This window comes from Lepidochelys olivacea (genome assembly GCF_965140295.1).
Source record: "Lepidochelys olivacea isolate rLepOli2 genome assembly, chromosome: 13".
Taxonomy (NCBI): Eukaryota; Metazoa; Chordata; order Testudines; family Cheloniidae; genus Lepidochelys; species Lepidochelys olivacea.
This window is the reverse complement of record NC_140423.1, coordinates 7,356,992-7,373,963: the sequence shown is the minus strand read 5'-3', so window position 1 is coordinate 7,373,963 and position 16,972 is coordinate 7,356,992. Positions and strand designations below refer to the sequence as shown.

The 16,972-nt window shown below is 41.3% G+C and overlaps 1 protein-coding gene across 2 annotated transcripts; it reads left to right on the top strand.

Moving 5' to 3' along the window:
- The first annotated feature begins 35 nt into the window (after positions 1–35).
- On the top strand, positions 36–16,212 carry OGFR (opioid growth factor receptor). 2 transcript variants are annotated; one of them, XM_084646284.1, is made up of 9 exons: positions 36–309; positions 2,553–2,633; positions 7,261–7,308; positions 8,356–8,418; positions 8,758–8,845; positions 10,266–10,344; positions 10,897–10,963; positions 11,338–11,486; positions 12,729–16,212. In XM_084646284.1, exons 1-9 carry the CDS (start codon positions 88–90, stop codon positions 14,161–14,163), a joined length of 2,232 nt encoding a protein of 743 aa, XP_084502410.1. In that variant the 5' UTR covers positions 36–87; the 3' UTR covers positions 14,164–16,212. The 2 variants fall into 2 exon arrangements, with proteins under 2 accessions (XP_084502410.1, XP_084502411.1); XM_084646285.1 differs by lacking the exon at positions 2,553–2,633 and having other exon boundaries at positions 37–309.
- Positions 16,213–16,972: the final 760 nt, after the last annotated feature.

Here is a 16,972-nt window from a genome sequence, read left to right as displayed (position 1 = left end):
CTCACGTGGCTGGCTTTGTAGCCTGCCCCTCCCAGCTGCTAACGCAGCGCCTCTTTCGGTTTCCTTTCCTGTCAGCCGGGGGCCCTGATGGCGGCGTGGATGAGGTTCGGGGGGCTGGAGGATGGCGAGAAGAAAGAGTGGTGCTCCTGGGAGTACGACTCCACCTGGGAAAGCGAGGAGGAGGAGGAGGAGGAAGAAGAAGAAGAAGAAGAAGAGGGGAAGGAGCCGCAGGAGGCCCGAGCCGACAGAGAGGAAGAGGAGTCCTTGCCAGGGTTGTTGAGAGTCTCCCACCAGGCCAGCGGCGTACAGGTGACTCCTCTGACTGGGCTTTCTGTATGTGAAAGAGGTGGGGAGACCTGGTAGGGAGGCTGGGGGTTATTTCGGCAGGGCGGTGGGAGAGGTGTTATTCTTCCAGCGTGCTCGGGGGAGTTGGGGTTAGGGGAGAGCCCCTCAGTATAAGATCTGTGTACGTGGGGGAGAAATATTAATTTGCCTCTCCTTCCAAACTGCCTTTCTCCTGGCCCTGAAAGGTTAGTGGTAAATAATCTCTCCCCCTCCCCCCCACTACACACGCACACTTTTAAGCAAGCTATGGTCTGACTTCAAAATCTCCACCAACTCCCTACTGCAAGGCAAACGTTTTTCTTCAGCTAAGTAGTTTTCTTCGACTTTGCATTACTGTTTGTTAAATGTGTTACGATCTGAGGTTGCATAATTTATTCTGCTGCTTCGAAAGCTACAGCTTCCACACGGTGTAATGTCACACACAAGTTGTTACATGGGTAACTGATCCACAGTGTCTTGGAGCCTCTTCTGCCGAGTTCCTGTGTTTGCAACTAGGGACAGGAGCAGCTTGAAGTAGCTTCAGAGAGTTCCATGTCCCCCTCCTCATGGGATCACTAGCATATTATTTTGCCATGATCTTAATGAACCATATTTCCAGATGCCTCAAAGAAAGGGGACACAAGCTCACTGCTAATGCATTTTGCAATAGGTGGGTATTCGGGGCAGGGGTGTGCTGGTGGGGTTACAGCTCAATGGAAAAATTAAAATAAACATCTGTGGGTTTATGTTCCACTAAAGCTTCATGAAATTGCCACATGCTGTTTCTGAATATCTTTCCCAGCATTCCGGGTAAGCAGGATAATTTTGTTATAAATCAACTTTCCATCTTGTAGACTCAGTTGACTCCACTTTCCTGAGTCTATGATGATGAATTCTGTTTTTTAACATCATAGCTCAGAATTGTTGACACTGAGAATCTTCTGTTGCTGTAAATGCTCCAGCCAGTTTCTTTTTTTGGGGGGTGACCTTTTATTGGTATCCCTAAGGGACGTTACTCTTAAGATTATCAAGTACCGTCAAGCAATGTTTCTTCTCTTTTAAGAATGAAATAAAATTTACTAGGTTTTCACAAAGCTACTTAAAGAAGTGGCGATATGGTTCTGCAGTGAACCCGAAAAAGACCACCTGTGAATGGCATACAACACTTTAAAAAATCCTTACGGGGCTGCAAAATGTGATTATTTAACTCTGATGCTGTAAAATGTTAGTGTTGGATAACTCCGTACTTTAAGTCTCTTGTAAAGTTTCTCACTGTCCTCATCAGTGAGTGTTAATAACAATCCCAGAATACTACTTAAACAGATCTTTTGTTTTGCTTTTGTCTTTCTTTTATGAAAGAGAAAATCTTTAAAGCTCATTAGTTTGTTTTTTTTTTAATCTAACTCCTCCTATCTTGGGGAAAAGGAAACTAATCCTTGGGTTCAGTTTCACTTTGGTGACTCAGGACAATGCAATTTTAAGGTTAGGAGGCTGCACATCTTAGTTATTCACTTTTTTTTTTAAGGGAGGTTATATTTTTAAATTATGTGTAGAAGCTCATTGGGGCTGTTCAGTAAAACAGCTTTTTGATGTTGATTTTAAAGCACAAAATAATGCTTGATTCTTCAAGGGCACAGACTTAGTAATAAGTTTGCAAACAAAACTAAGATATAGATCCTGTAAATGAATCTGCCCATGCCTACCCCAGCAGCACAATGGAGTTCTGTTGTCTTCACTGAGATTCTGCTTGTGCAGATCCATTTGCAGAATCTGGTTCCAGGACTTTAAGTCTCAAGTGCCGGTAGTATTTCATGAAATGCCATGTGCAGAGATAAGGGTGTCCTTGTGGAAGAACTTTGCCGAACTGGTGCTGTACAGTGTATATAGTTTAAATGGAAGCGGAGGCAAAGACAACCAGTTTTCAGCACCAATGAATGGATTTTTCAAGGCCTGCTTTAAAGGGACGTTGAGGCTTCTTACCCCCAAAACATCAGCACCCTGCTTCTAAAAATGTTAACTCTTCCTTTATAAATGTATTCCCATCGCTCTCAAGTAAAGTCTGCAATAGTCTTTGAGGAGAGTGGGAGAACTCTTATACAAAAAAGAAACCAGTTTTCTCACCATTCATATATTACACACATCTACAACTGCAAAGAGCTCTGATCAGTTTGCAAAACAAGTACCTATTTTTGCTCCTATTAAACTAACTTAGATTCCTTTCTCTTCAGTCTAGATGGTATTGTTTATTCAGGACGACCTATATGTTTTTGAGGAAAGTTCTTTCACATCTTAATCTTTCAGATGCCCAGGTTAGAGATTTTTTTTTTAATTTTATTTTAAATAAGTACTTTCGAACAATGGGCTGCAACCAAATCCTAAATCGCATATGTCTTTTGTACATCATTATAAAAACGCTGTTTGTTCATAACTGGAAATAGCCGTGGACATGTTTTCAGATAATTTTTATCACATTTATCTTCCCCTATAAAACAATATGCATTTTTTTGTAATAAAAATCTTGGGTTTTGTTCTAATTTTTTAAACACCTGCTTATTTTACTGTAGAGTAGCAGGCTTCGTGTTCCGTTGCACCAACTTCCCTCTCTAACAACAAAACTGACCTTGCATTGTCCCATCCTCAAATAATTTTGTGAGGATGAAACCTCTGTTTGCTTAGGCTACTCTTCCTAGAATGCTGGCCACATTCTCTTTACACGAGTCTTGCGGTTATCTGCACCTTCCTTTCTTTCTTGCCACTGGTTGCTAGCTCTTGTTCACATCACTCTACCCTCCTCCAGCTTTGTTCTCTACTTTTCTCACACACTTCATGCAATAGTGTAATGGGTTGGGATGCTGGATGGACACACATGCCAAAAATAGCTTAATAGCAGAAGAGTCTGAAACGCAAATAAGACAGTTGGGGTGAAATCCTGGTCCCAGTGAAATCAATAGCAAAATTCCTATTGACCTCAGAGGAGTCAGGATTTCACTCCTGGATTTCGAACATCATATAGTCAAGATTGTAGATGGATTTCATAGGGCGAAATCCCGATCTCTGTTTATATCCTAAGAAACAACTGTACTGACCTCCCTAGCTAAATGCACATTTCTCTTCCTAACAGAGCCTCTTGCAATATGCAAAACCACTTATGCTTCAGATTAAAACTTCACAGGATTTAAAAACAAATGAAACCCAAATCATTGTATGTATATAAGTCAATATATCATTACATGGCTTAAGACCTTGGTATTGGCTATCCAGGATGGCCAGTTGGAGTGAGCATCAGGAATTTGAGTTCTTATCCTGGTCCTTCCATTGACTGGCCTTGGACAAGTCCCTTCACTTGTCTGTCAGTTTCATCGCCTGTAAAATGGGAATAATGCTTATCTAATTTGCAATCTGTTTATTTTAAATATTTATTTAGCCCCCTTTTCGTTGCATTATGGGGAAGTCTGTGTAAATGTTCAAGATTTTTTTTTTAAATTATTTATGTCTTTATTCTGTGGGAAACCCTTCCTCCAAAGGTGTCTAAGACAGAAGTGTGTACAACACCTGGAAGATAGATACTAAGTGTTTTTATTATTAAAAATCAATGAGACTGGACAGAGAAATCTCTTGACTACAAACCATTTGATACATAATCTTATTCCCCCTGTCATAAATATAAAGGGAAGGGTAAACCCCTTTGAAATCCCTCCTGGCCAGGGGAAAGCTCCTCTCACCTGTAAAGGGTTAAGAAGCTAAAAGTAACCTCGCTGGCACCTGACCAAAATGACCAATGAGGAGACAAGATACTTTCAAAAGCTGGGAGGAGAGAGAGAAACAAAGGGTTTGTGTGTCTGTCTGTAGTCGTCTTGGCCGGGGACAGAACAGGAATGGAGTCTTAGAACTTTTAGTAAGTAATCTAGCTAGGTATGTGTTAGATTATGATTTCTTTAAATGGCTGAGAAAAGAATTGTGCTGAATAGAATAACTATTTCTGTCTGTGTATCTTTTTTGTAACTTAAGGTTTTGCCTAGAGGGGTTCTCTATGTTTTTGAATCTAATTACCCTGTAAGATATATACCATCCTGATTTTACAGGGGGGATTTCTTTATTTCTATTTACTTCTATTTTTTATTAAAAGTCTTCTTGTAAAACACTGAATGCTTTTTCATTGTTCTCAGATCCAAGGGTTTGGGTCTGTGGTCACCTATGCAAATTGGTGAGGCTTTTTATCCAACATTTCCCAGGAAAGGGGGAGTGCAAGTGTTGGGAGGATTGTTCATTGTTCTTAAGATCGAAGGGTCTGGGTCTGTAGTCACCTAGGCAAATTGGTGAGGCTTTTTACCAAACCTTGTCCAGGAAGTGGGGTGCAAGGTTTTGGGAAGTATTTTGGGGGGAAGGACGCGTCCAAACAGCTCTTCCCCAGTAACCAGTATTAGTTTGGTGGTGGTAGCGGCCATTCCAAGGATAACGGGGGTAATATTTTGTACCTTGGGGAAGTTTTGACCTAAGCTGGTAAAGATAAGCTTAGGAGGTTTTTCATGCAGGTCCCCACATCTGTACCCTAGAGTTCAGAGTGGGGGAGGAAAATTTCTTTTCAAACCTGTGCTCCTTGTAAAACAAAAAAAAAATCAAAATCCTAAAAAAAAAAACCCTGCCACTTTTGTCTCCAGGCAAATGGGTAGAGCACACACCCCCTATTTACTTTTAGGAAGAAAAGAAAAAAAAAAAACCTCTGGGTTGGAAGACTGTGAATTTCCCTGCAGGAGTTAAGTACCCTGCCTCCAGGCAAGAAAACCTGCAATTCACAAGATAATCCCCTTTTGTCTCTGCTTGGCCACAAAGCAGAGAGAAACCAAGCTGCTTTCAGTTTCAAAGCTGCCTTCTGGACTTCCTAAAAATTCCTTTTTAAAATCTGTATTTCTAGTTCAAAAAATCTCAACTGGATCTCAAAATGATTTCAGGTTAATCCCACCACTGTGCCACCATGTCAAGGTTCCTCCCCCACTCTGAACTCTAGGGTACAGATGTGGGGACCTGCATGAAAAACCTCCTAAGCTTATCTTTACCAGCTTAGGTCAAAACTTCCCCAAGGTACAAAATATTACCCCCGTTATCCTTGGAATGGCCGCTACCACCACCAAACTAATACTGGTTACTGGGGAAGAGCTGTTTGGACGCGTCCTTCCCCCCAAAATACTTCCCAAAACCTTGCACCCCACTTCCTGGACAAGGTTTGGTAAAAAGCCTCACCAATTTGCCTAGGTGACTACAGACCCAGACCCTTCGATCTTAAGAACAATGAACAATCCTCCCAACACTTGCACTCCCCCTTTCCTGGGAAATGTTGGATAAAAAGCCTCACCAATTTGCATAGGTGACCACAGACCCAAACCCTTGGATCTGAGAACAATGAAAAAGCATTCAGTGTTTTACAAGAAGACTTTTAATAAAAAATAGAAGTAAATAGAAATAAAGAAATCCCCCCTGTAAAATCAGGATGGTATATATCTTACAGGGTAATTAGATTCAAAAACATAGAGAACCCCTCTAGGCAAAACCTTAAGTTACAAAAAAGATACACAGACAGAAATAGTTATTCTATTCAGCACAATTCTTTTCTCAGCCATTTAAAGAAATCATAATCTAACACATACCTAGCTAGATTACTTACTAAAAGTTCTAAGACTCCATTCCTGTTCTGTCCCCGGCCAAGACGACTACAGACAGACACACAAACCCTTTGTTTCTCTCTCTCCTCCCAGCTTTTGAAAGTATCTTGTCTCCTCATTGGTCATTTTGGTCAGGTGCCAGCGAGGTTACTTTTAGCTTCTTAACCCTTTACAGGTGAGAGGAGCTTTCCCCTGGCCAGGAGGGATTTCAAAGGGGTTTACCCTTCCCTTTATATTTATGACACCCCCTAAATAATGTAATGGACGCTGATCAATATTTAACTATTCGCAGGAAAGTCTCTGTTTCCCAGACAGAAGGAGGAAATTATAATGGTCAGATAGTTACAAAAAAAATTGGGAGTTTGTGCTTCTTGAAAGTGCTGAGCACCAGGGGCCAGATCCAGCCAAGCATAGGTTCATAGATATTAAGGTCAGAAGGGACCATTATGATCTTCTAGTCTGATCGCCTGCACAATGCAGGCCACAGAATCTCACCCACCCACTTTGAGGCCTGGTCCCAAATCTGTTGAAGCTGATGGAAAGATTCCCATTAACTTCAGAAATCTTTGGATCAGGCCCTTTCTGCACAAGTAGTCTGGTTGAAATCAGTGGGACTTTCCAGGCACTTAAGGTTAGACCATGTGCTGAAGTGTCTTGATGGATTGCGGCCAGAGTGCCCAGCACCCTGCATGAGTCCTATCTGCGTCTTTCTGCTTCTTGCATATTTTAATGGCAGTTCTGTCAATGAGGTTTGTATAAACACAATCCACGTTTAAAAAATAAAGGATAATTTGCCCCCCTTTTTTTTTTAAAGTCAGTTATTTAATGTCACTCTCCTAACTCCCACTTCCATGTGATGCTGGCAAGGAGAAAGTGAAGCTTTAGCCAGTGATTTCTGTCTAAACACTATTAAATTCATAAACACGTCTTAGACTTCTAGGGTCTGATTCTCCTTTCACTTGAGCTGCTTTACCCCAGGGTATAATTTCATTGACTTTAGCAGATTTGCTCCTGATTTTGCATCAGTTTAACGGAGAAAAGAATCAGGTGGCAACTGTCAGTGGGTTTTTTAATACTGATGTGAAGTATAAACAACGTAACTTCATAACTAATAGAACTTGTCACTGAAGTGACTGACTTGAAAGAAGTAAAACGTTATTGGGGTGTCTTAGTTCTTGATGATGAGTGAACGGTATTTTTCTTTTAAAATATAACTGAAGTTTGATTTCAATAATGTCGCCCTAAGTCTCTTGTTAAAGTATTATTTTATTTTGTTTAGGAGCAAAGAAGACCAGCTGCCTCATCAATTGGTTATAGAGGTTTTGAGGTAGGATTAAAACAATGTTTGCCTGTTTGGAAAGATATAGGTGATGGTGATGGGGAATATATTTAAAAAACTCACTTCACTCCTGGCTATGTTATCTTACATAAACCAGCATTGCTGCTTGCTAGATGCACAGCTTCTTCTCTTCCACTCTAAGCTGTGGAAGAGTTCAGTTTAGTATTAATCTAAGGGAGTGACCACCTAAATATTTTGCAGTTGGGTCTAAGTATCCCTTTTGCTCCTGGAAAATGTGCAGAGATGAGTTCTGGACTTCAATTGTGGACCCTGTCTAGGCTACAATAAAAGGTGTCTTTTTTTTTTAAGTGATCTTATGCCTTTTAAAAACTTAACATTAACAAGGAAATTTGTTTTTTATTATGTAGGGCTTCCTTGACCATCTAATGTGGGAAAAATACAACATACCTTTTAAAGTCTTAGTATAGACCAGACTCTAACATGTCTTTAAGAAACCCCGCACCTTTTATCTTAGCGAAGACTAAGATAATCGATATTTGGGCCTCGTTCCAGTTAGCATTGTCCTTCCTACTGTCCAAGGGTAAGATTTGTGGGGTTTGATCACTTCTCTCCCGAGGGCAGGTAGGAAGATTCCAGTCCCGAGGGTAAAAGACAAATACAAACTCTGCAGAAGTTCATACAATCAAACCATCTGACCCTGGTTAATTAGGCCGGGAAGGAAGGAAAAGCTGAGTTAATAAAGGAGATGACGTCAAGCTGTCTTAGCCTGAAGGTACCTTCAGGGATGCAATGAAACAATCAGAATAATAGAATGGGTGCTGAAGCATAAGTGTCTCCTCAGCTGGTCTGCCAGGGGAGATGAGAATTCAGAACGTTGTGGATGATATTAATGGGGGGCAAGGGGAAATATTTGCAGGAGAGGCTGAGGTTAGCCAGACTTTCTCACGTTAGTCAGAACAGCATTTACAGCATCATTAGTCACCAACTCTTCAAGAAGGAACATGGCAAGACAGCGTTTTCTGTTGGGAAGCTTTTTTCTGGATCTCTGATTTGTCTCTTTCCTCTTCCCTTCAGTTCTCGACTGGACGCAACTGGACAGCCGCAAAAGATATGCAGAGATACAGGCATTGTTATCCGGTACAGGCTGGAGATTTATGAACTTCCTGTCTTCCATGTTTTTTTTCTCTTTTCATGCTAGACGCAAGGGGCGCTTGGTTGATGTCATTTGATCACCCTTAAGTTGGTAGATTGATGAGGAATATTAAAATAATGATAAAGTAATTCGCTTCTCCTAACCAATGTAGTGGGTACTGGTATGTACTCACTACATCCTGCTGGCTCAGAAACGAGCTGTTAGCTCCCAACTGCTGGTCTCAGACTTGGTAGCCTTACTACCAACAGTTAAGAACTATGGAGAAGATCATTATGTACGTGTTTTAATTCATTGCTGCTTGTTAATTTGCCTCTCTTCTGAAGGGTTTGAAAGAAAGGGAACCTGATCCTGAAGAGGAGGAGATGTGGAATTTAAGTTTTTACAAAAACGAAATTCACTTTTTGCCTCGCGGTACGTATCTGACCTGGACCTCCTGTATGTGCAGTTGTAATGCACGTGAGCTTGCAAGGTGTCCTGGTGAGTGAGTGGAAGGAATAGAATCCAGCTCTCCTGATTCCCAGTCCTGTGTTCAGTCTGCCAGAGCTCTGCCCTGTGCTGTCTTAGCTACAGGATGCACAAATACCTGTAAATCAGGGTTTCCCGTTCAAATTGCAGAATGCGGCCGATTGCTGGCTCATTGTTCTTTCCTTTCTTTCGCTCTGTGGCATGTGTAGTAGTTCTTCACCCTAATTCACTTCAAAGTTTTCGGTTTGTAACTGCAGTTTGAAAGGCTCTTTGCTTTTTAAAAGATTAACTGATTGGGGCAGGCAGAATACCTGGTGGGGCCCCTCTGTAGTAGTTTAGTATATTTGCCGTTCTGGCAACCCAGTTAAAAATGTTTTCCGCTTGGCACTTTCCCACTGCAGCACATTAATGCCTTTAGACCCACACTCGTGCTAACTTCACAGCTTTGGATGAGAATCTGTTGCTGAGCTGTGGGTGTGAACGTTCAGCTCTCTAGATGAGTGTTTAGCCATCCAGCTCTCCCTCATGCCCATTCCCTGTGTGCTGAATTTTCACTCCAAGGGGCCTTCACTTAAGGCATATGCAAAAGTGAAATGACGAGAGCTGCTATCCGAAAGGAAAAAGTAACATTCCATCACTGATCTTAAACTAGGAAGTGAGATGAGTGTTTAAACTGACGTAAGCATCTGTAAAGTCTGGATGCTGTTTTTCTGGGGTCCTTCCAGATCCAGCTATGGTGCTCTCTGGGATATCGGTCTTCGTTCAAGACTATGAGGCTCTCTAACAGTACTAGAAGGCTTCTGTCCCCTTCATAGGGCTTGATCTTGAAAAGTGCTGAGCTTCAGTGTCTTTAGTAGAAGTTGAAGATGTTCACTATCTTGTAGGACATACTTGAGTCATTGCAAGGTCAGGCCTAAAGTAGTGGCAGACCCATTCTGGGGAGACTATCCCTCATCTGTTGTGTGATAGCAGATCACAACACTAGCCTGGCTTTTACTTTTTCTGGGTTTTACAGTGCTTGGCTTGTTAGAAAATAATCTGTCAATATGCAGGTATTTGACTGTGCAAAGAAATGCAGAATTGGACTCTTTCTCAGGAATAGCGTTTCCTTAAAGCCTGCACTCCAGTGTATGCAGAAACCTACGCTGTTCAAAACATAACTCTGTTAGGGCCCCTTGGAAAGGACATTAGGTTGTCATTTTATTGAAAGTGCTCTTTTTATGTAGGTTACCCTGACCTCTTTTGGAGACAGTGAGGCAGATCCTGTTTTCTGTAACTATATCCCATCTCCTGGACAATCGGTTAACTTTACACATGCTAATTTGCTACAGTTTCTTCTCTGACCTCCCACTCTTTTTTCACCTAGGCTTACTTATTGATGAGCTCCTTGAAGCTTGGCAAGAGGATTACAAGACTCTGGAAGAAAATCATTCTTATATACAATGGTAAATAATTATTACAAAAGGAGATGTCTCTTAGAATGATTCTCTTCTGATGTCTGTCTCAAAGAATTCGCTGATTCAGAGCTGCTGTGGCTGGCTTCTCAGAAAACCTTGAGCCCCTCTTGTGTTCTAAATTTGTGAGATTTATTTTAGTCAGTTACTTCCCTGTGAAAGTAACAAGAGGGTTGGGTATATTGAAGGCAAAGATTTCCCTTGCAGCTCTGTCAGTAGTCTTCAGTCCCCAGCTGCAATATGTCTAGAAACCAGCTACTGAGCAAAGATATTGTGGTGATGGTTAAGTTAGAAATACCCAGACAGATAAACAATTAAGACTGCTAATAGTACAAGTATGTATAGTGACTTTTCGCTGTGTGATTTAGGCTGTTACAGACTAAACTCCTTCTGTGTTCCATGACGTTATGTCCTCTCGAAGAGGGCTGTATTTGGCATCTACAGCCTTGGAGACCTTTCTGTTAACATATTTTTAAGGAACATGTGTGCTGGGTTGAATGTGATCTCTATTTTATCTAATTGTCAAATCTTCTTTCCCTTCAGGTTGTTTCCTTTGCGTGAACGTGGAATGAACTGGCGTGCAAAGCCTCTCACATGTAAAGAAATTCAGGTGTGACCCTTTTTTTTTTTTATTTCAAACCTTTTATACTTGAAAGTCATTGGGGGTTCAACTAGATAAATTTTTGTCCTATACTTTGTAAGGTTGCTCCATTTCCTTCCCCACCATAATGGAGCCAGCTCCAATGACTGTTAAATGCAGCTTTTGATGATCTTTTTGCTCCTCAAATGTCCTCAGAAATAAATTATAGGTTTGTGGATATAAGCAAGAAATAACCAATGAAGATCCCAAATGTGTCTCTTTACACAGTAGCCATTTATAAGCATTGGGTATAACTGAAAGACCTCTTAAATAACTGATGCAGATAGTTTAAAATCTTTTTGAGTTGCCATACGTGCAAATTTGGAGTCTTTTGTGCATTTCAGGCCTTTAAGAAATCCAAGGAAGTTATGCAAAGATTCATTAGAGCTTACAAACTCATGCTGGGTTTTTATGGAATAAACTTGATAGATCAAGGAACAGGAGAAGTGCAAAGAGCAGAAAACTGGTGTCAGAGATTTCGCAACCTTGATCGGTGAGTCCCATTTACATTTTGGCTTTTATTCCTCACTCTTGCGAAAGAAAAATCAAATGAAACCAAAGGAATTAATTGTGTACTGAGATACAAAGGTTTTCTGTGTTACAGAAGTAGAGTGATCTGACCACAGAACTAGGAGCCAACTAGCCAAGAGTTTAGGTGTCCTTATTTTGGCTTCGCCTCTGACTATAGCTTGGGAGGCCTGTCAGCATCTTTCATATTTTAAATTACTTGAACTGCTTAGGCCACAGCTGTCCCACTGTAAGCCACGTGTGTATTGTGTGTTAACTGCTTTGGCATTACTAACCAAAAGGTGGGTGTCCATCTGAGTCTCCGTAAGGCTGTAATACAGGCTTAGAGACTCTGATATTTGCGGCCTTGGAGTTTGTGCCTCACACCAAGTTTACTCTTCAGTGAAATAGGCCTCAAGCAGCTGTAGTCTCTGAAATCCACTGGAACAATTTTCACCAATAGCTCAGTATACGGCAGGGATTACTTCTTTTAAGACATGCTGAGAAGTGTCTAAAGTTCAGTTTTGAAAACAAAATGATCACAGGAATGAAGAGTGAAGATCCCTAGTTACAGCTGGGAACTTGGAGTTCGGACTCCAAGTTCTGTTGTTGGCAGTGAGCATGACTTGCTATGTGTGAGCTTGGACAAGCCACTTAACCTCTGTCATTTACATAGCTATAAAGTAAGAATAATTTCCTATGCTTCCTACAGTGTTTATAAGGCTGCCTCAATGCCTGCGAAATGCTTTCAGGTCCTTGGATAAAAGGTGTTACTTAAAAGCAAAGTAGGGTTGTAGGTATTATTGTCATACATCGATTGGCGATATCAAATCCCTTTTCCAGTACATATCTTTGTAGTTTGAACTGCACATCAGTGATGGCAGTGGGGAAGCCACCCCCTGTTCTGGAATTCGGATATCCTTTAATCTCTGCTACAGCGTTAACTGGAACATCGAGACAAGGATGGGATAACGCTATTGAAAGCCAGAACAGATAGGCTAGATATTACAGCAGTAGGTGCTTTTTAAAATAGGCTGGCTTAAACGTGATCTACCCTTAAAGATTCCAGTAAAGACTTATTTGTAGTTAACAGCATTCAGCATGTTTACTTTTAAGATACCTGTCTGGGTTCGGGTGGGACTCTGAACTGTACTGCTTTCATGTAACGATGTCCTTTTCCCGTTTCACTGTCTTCAGTTCTTTTTTTTTTTTCCTGTCTGTGTCTCAGGTTTAGTCACAACAATTTGCGGATAACTCGTATTTTGAAGTGTCTGGGAGAGATGGGGTATGAACACTATCAAGTATGCCTGGTTAAGTTTTTCCTAACAGAGACGCTTGTTTACCAAACACTCCCAAACGTTAAGAGAAGTGCCTTGGATTACTTCATCTTCACCATCAGAAACAAGCAGAAGCGAAGGGAACTGATACACTATGCATGGATGCACTTTAAACCTCAGAATAGGTTTGCATGGGGGCCTCATAAGAAACTCCAGAAATATAAACCTCCTTTAAAGTCTCAGCACTGCCAAAAGGCTGAGGAAGAGAGGGAATCCATCCAAGATAAAGAAGCAGTGGGAAAGAATGAAACCAATCCTCCAAACAGGGAGGAGAAAGTTGGAGATGCTGCATACTCCAAAACTAACAAGATGACTGATGAATGTACCTCAGAGGAGCAAAGTAAGCGTGGTGCCATGTACGTTGCAGAACGAGGAGACAACGTAGAAGAGAAAGAACCCTCACTTCCCCAGCTAGAAGAGAAGGTTCTGAGTGAGGATCTTGTGGGCATGGGGCATGGAGCAGAGAGTGAATGCCTAAAGGAAAGCAAGAAAAGAAAGCTTGAAATGAGCAGATTAACTGGTAAGTGCACAGGGCTATTGAAAAGTCCCACTGATATTGAGAAGATCTCTTATAACCTCGGGGAATTTGCTATCAACCAAGAGACCACGGAGACTCATCCAGCATTGCCAGAAAAGGGTGACCAAGTAACAACTGAAGAAGGCGATGTCAGTAGTGAAGACTTAAAGGCGTCTGAGTCCTCTGATGCACCTGTAAAAAGAAGGAAAGTTGATGAGGTAATGCCAGAAAACAGTACCGTAAATGTGGCAATAAGCCTGGATGCTGACACCACTACCTGCAACGTCCAGGCAACAAAGCCAGGGGCCAGGGGCTGTGGGGCTGAGAAAGGAGAAGTTAGTGAGGAAGACAAGGTTGTGGAAGAAATTAGTGTTAAAACTGAGAATGGTGCTGAAGGTGCAAATGTGAATTCATTGCCTGGTTCTGAGACTAATGAGCCTGGCTTGTCTTCTCTGGCAGGCAGTGGCTCAGTGCTACGTGAAGCAAATTCAGAAATACAAAACGAGGGGCATCAATGTAATGAAGCTCTAACGGTAAGTGAAAGCCAGGTAGATAACAGAGAACAGAAAGAAAGGGCAGACGGTGTCAATGCAAGAGGGGAAACAAAAACCCCAGACAAGAACCAGAGCCAAGAGGGTCTTCAGCAGAGCGTGGTGGCATCTTATCTTGAAAAAGTCAGTGTTAGGGACATAGCACAAAAAATGGATCACTTTGAGGATTCAGCAGAACTGAATGATCAGCAGACAATGGCAGAGCGTGGAAAAGCCATTGCGATAGCACCAGAGCCAGGGGAGGAGGAAGGACAGTGACGTCCTGAATTCAAGGAGCATGGAACAGCGATTCAGACTCCAAAGGCAGATGGAAAAAGTCTCTTTTAAAACAATCCAGAACTAACTCAGTCCCTCCCCTCCCCTCTGATTGTCTTAACTAGAAAAAATCTGCTTGGTCAACTACGTAGGGAAGAGCCCCTGACCTCTTCCTGTTCCCATTTGTATCTGACATGCTGGACTATGTGCAAGAATTTCCCCTCTTCACCTCTTTTTTGGTATGTGTATTAAAGAAGAAAACAAAGCTGCTTTTCTCTTTGAAAGAGTAAAGCTCTTATTTAATAAGTGATTTTAATCCATAGAATACAGATGTTTGTAGAATAAACCAACTGGTTTCTAGTTTTTTGTTTTTTTTTTTAACCAGGTAATTCCTCTTCGGCAGTTTGGAAACTGTCACACTAACAACGGGGAGTTTTTACATTTGCTGTTTCCCTAGCAAAGGCCAGTGTGAGGCCCTGTTGCTCATCTTGGTGAGGCTCTGTTGAAATCAGTTTTGTAAGGAGACACCAATTTGATTGTGCAGTGGTTGTTCTGCTTGAAGCCTGGTGCTTTTCTGCTCCTTGAGGGCAAAGGTCCCCCATTCTGCTGATATTTGCTTGCAAAAGGGGTGAGGGTAGTGAAATTTCGTGTGTGGGGAAAATGCAAATGCCTTTCCATGGGTAAGCTTAATTTTAAGCATTTAGTTTGGAATATGAGAGTCATTGATTAAACTACGCAGTCAAAATGTTTGACAAATATTAACCTTAACGGGGCTTTTCTCCAATCTATGTGCAGGGCTGTTGAGGGTTTAATTCCATCTAGCCCTAGTCCAAGCCACTCATGCATTTCTTCCAAGGGTTGCTGGGAGACTGGAAACCCACCAGTCTCTTAAAGGAAAAGGGGGGGAAATACAACTCAGGCATTGCTTAAAGAGAATTCTGCCCTCCTGGGAGTCCCTTTTCCTTGCTCTGTGGAGCCCTGATGGTTTTCCAGATGCTACTTTTTTCATTGGTTGTGAGTCCTTTAACGGTCTGTCAATGCACTTTTCATCAGGCTACTCTTCCCTTGTCCCTAGTGTGGATTTTCATCCATGATGATTTTAATTTCCAGTTTGGGCAAGTGCTGTGCCAATAGCATTCTGCCTCCGACTGTCCCAAGTGTGTTCTGCAGCGTGTCATGTGCACTGTCGGGGATCATAGCTCTATCTTTAAGTTGTGAAAGAGTTAAACTGTTGAGGGTTTTTGTTTTATTTTTTTAACCAGAGGCATCATAATAATCTCTTGTCAGCCCCTGCCACCTACTGACCAGCACTAATGTGTTTAATATCTATTGTTACTACTATCTAACTTGCACTTAATGTTCATAATGTGCACATCAGCCTTGTACGGAATTCAGCTGGCATAAAGGAGCATCATACAGTGTAATGCTATATGTAGGAGAAAATATTAAGGTATTTACTGCAGTGGACCTGCTTCACCAAGCAGAAGGAAGAAAGGCAGCTGCTGAAAAGAGTGGACTTGATGTTCACTTAAACTCTGGTTCTATTTTTGTTTTTTAAATACCATTTGGTTTTTGTAGAGCATTGCTGCAGGTTAGGTCAGCCATCCTATCAGAACATGTAGAGGAAAACGCTCTCCAGCTGTTAAGCAAAGAATCTTTAACACTTCTGGAATTTAATCTGTGACGTGCCTGCTCAAAACTTATATGCCCTGATCCAGCCTGGCATTTACACACATGTGTAACTCTAAGCATGCATGTAGTCTTGTTGAAGTCAGGGCTTATATGCTTATAGTAATACACAGTAAAGGCCTTAAAAACCCATTTGTTAAAGTACTTTTTCTCTAGAAGAAAAACAAATTGTGTTTAAATATTCAGTAAAACTAACTAAAGACCTTCAGTGTTTAGAGAACACAGGGAAAAAATTGCTTTTTATGAAAGTCTTTGTAAAGTTTTATAGCTGTCTTTTTATTTAAGTAACAAAGTTCTCACTAGATGTGTTCATACATGGCCCACTTTGCGTATCTTGTATGTATGTAACAAGTTTTAAATGAGATCTCAGTATAATGTATATTAAACTATGATTTTAATGCAAACCAGTTGTGGGTGTTAATTTTTCACATGTAGAGGAGGAGGAAGAAGAGTGTTTTACCAAGTTCTCACTTGTGAGGCTGTTTTGAGGAACTTGCAGGCTGTTGCACATCTGAAAAAGTCTTGATGGGGAGGGATCTGCAGCTTCTTTATGGGTAATCTACTGCATTTTAAACTTGGTTCTGGTCTCGCTGATCCAGTGAGATCTGTCCTAATTCATTCCTTTTCATGGTTCCTTTCCTTATAAACACACACAAACTTTACCCCTCTCTTTCTCATTCAGCTCTCCCAAGCATACAACTTCTGCATCAGCAGTCCTCTCTAACATAACTGTGCATAACTAGGAATCCTCCAGAAGCAACTGTCTATAGGATAGGAAGCCTGGCACCTATGCCTGTCTTCTATAAGTGTTCTTTCTAATGGACTTGAAATTAGTTTTCCTAGTTGCCATGAAGACAGGAATATTATCTCTTTACTTCTCACTTGTGGCATGGTAAATTTAACTTGCAAAATAAGTGTGTGTAATTAATGTATACAAAATTTTTATGCAGATGCTGACTGATGCTGCATAATAATCTTTACTGCTCCATGGGAAGGGAAAAGGAAGGATTGTCTTCTGGTTCAGGAAGACCTGGCTTCATTTCCCAGACTATCACAGGCTTTTGGGGCAGGTTGCTTTTCTCTGTGTGCCTCCGTTCCACACCTGTAAAATGGGGATAATGCT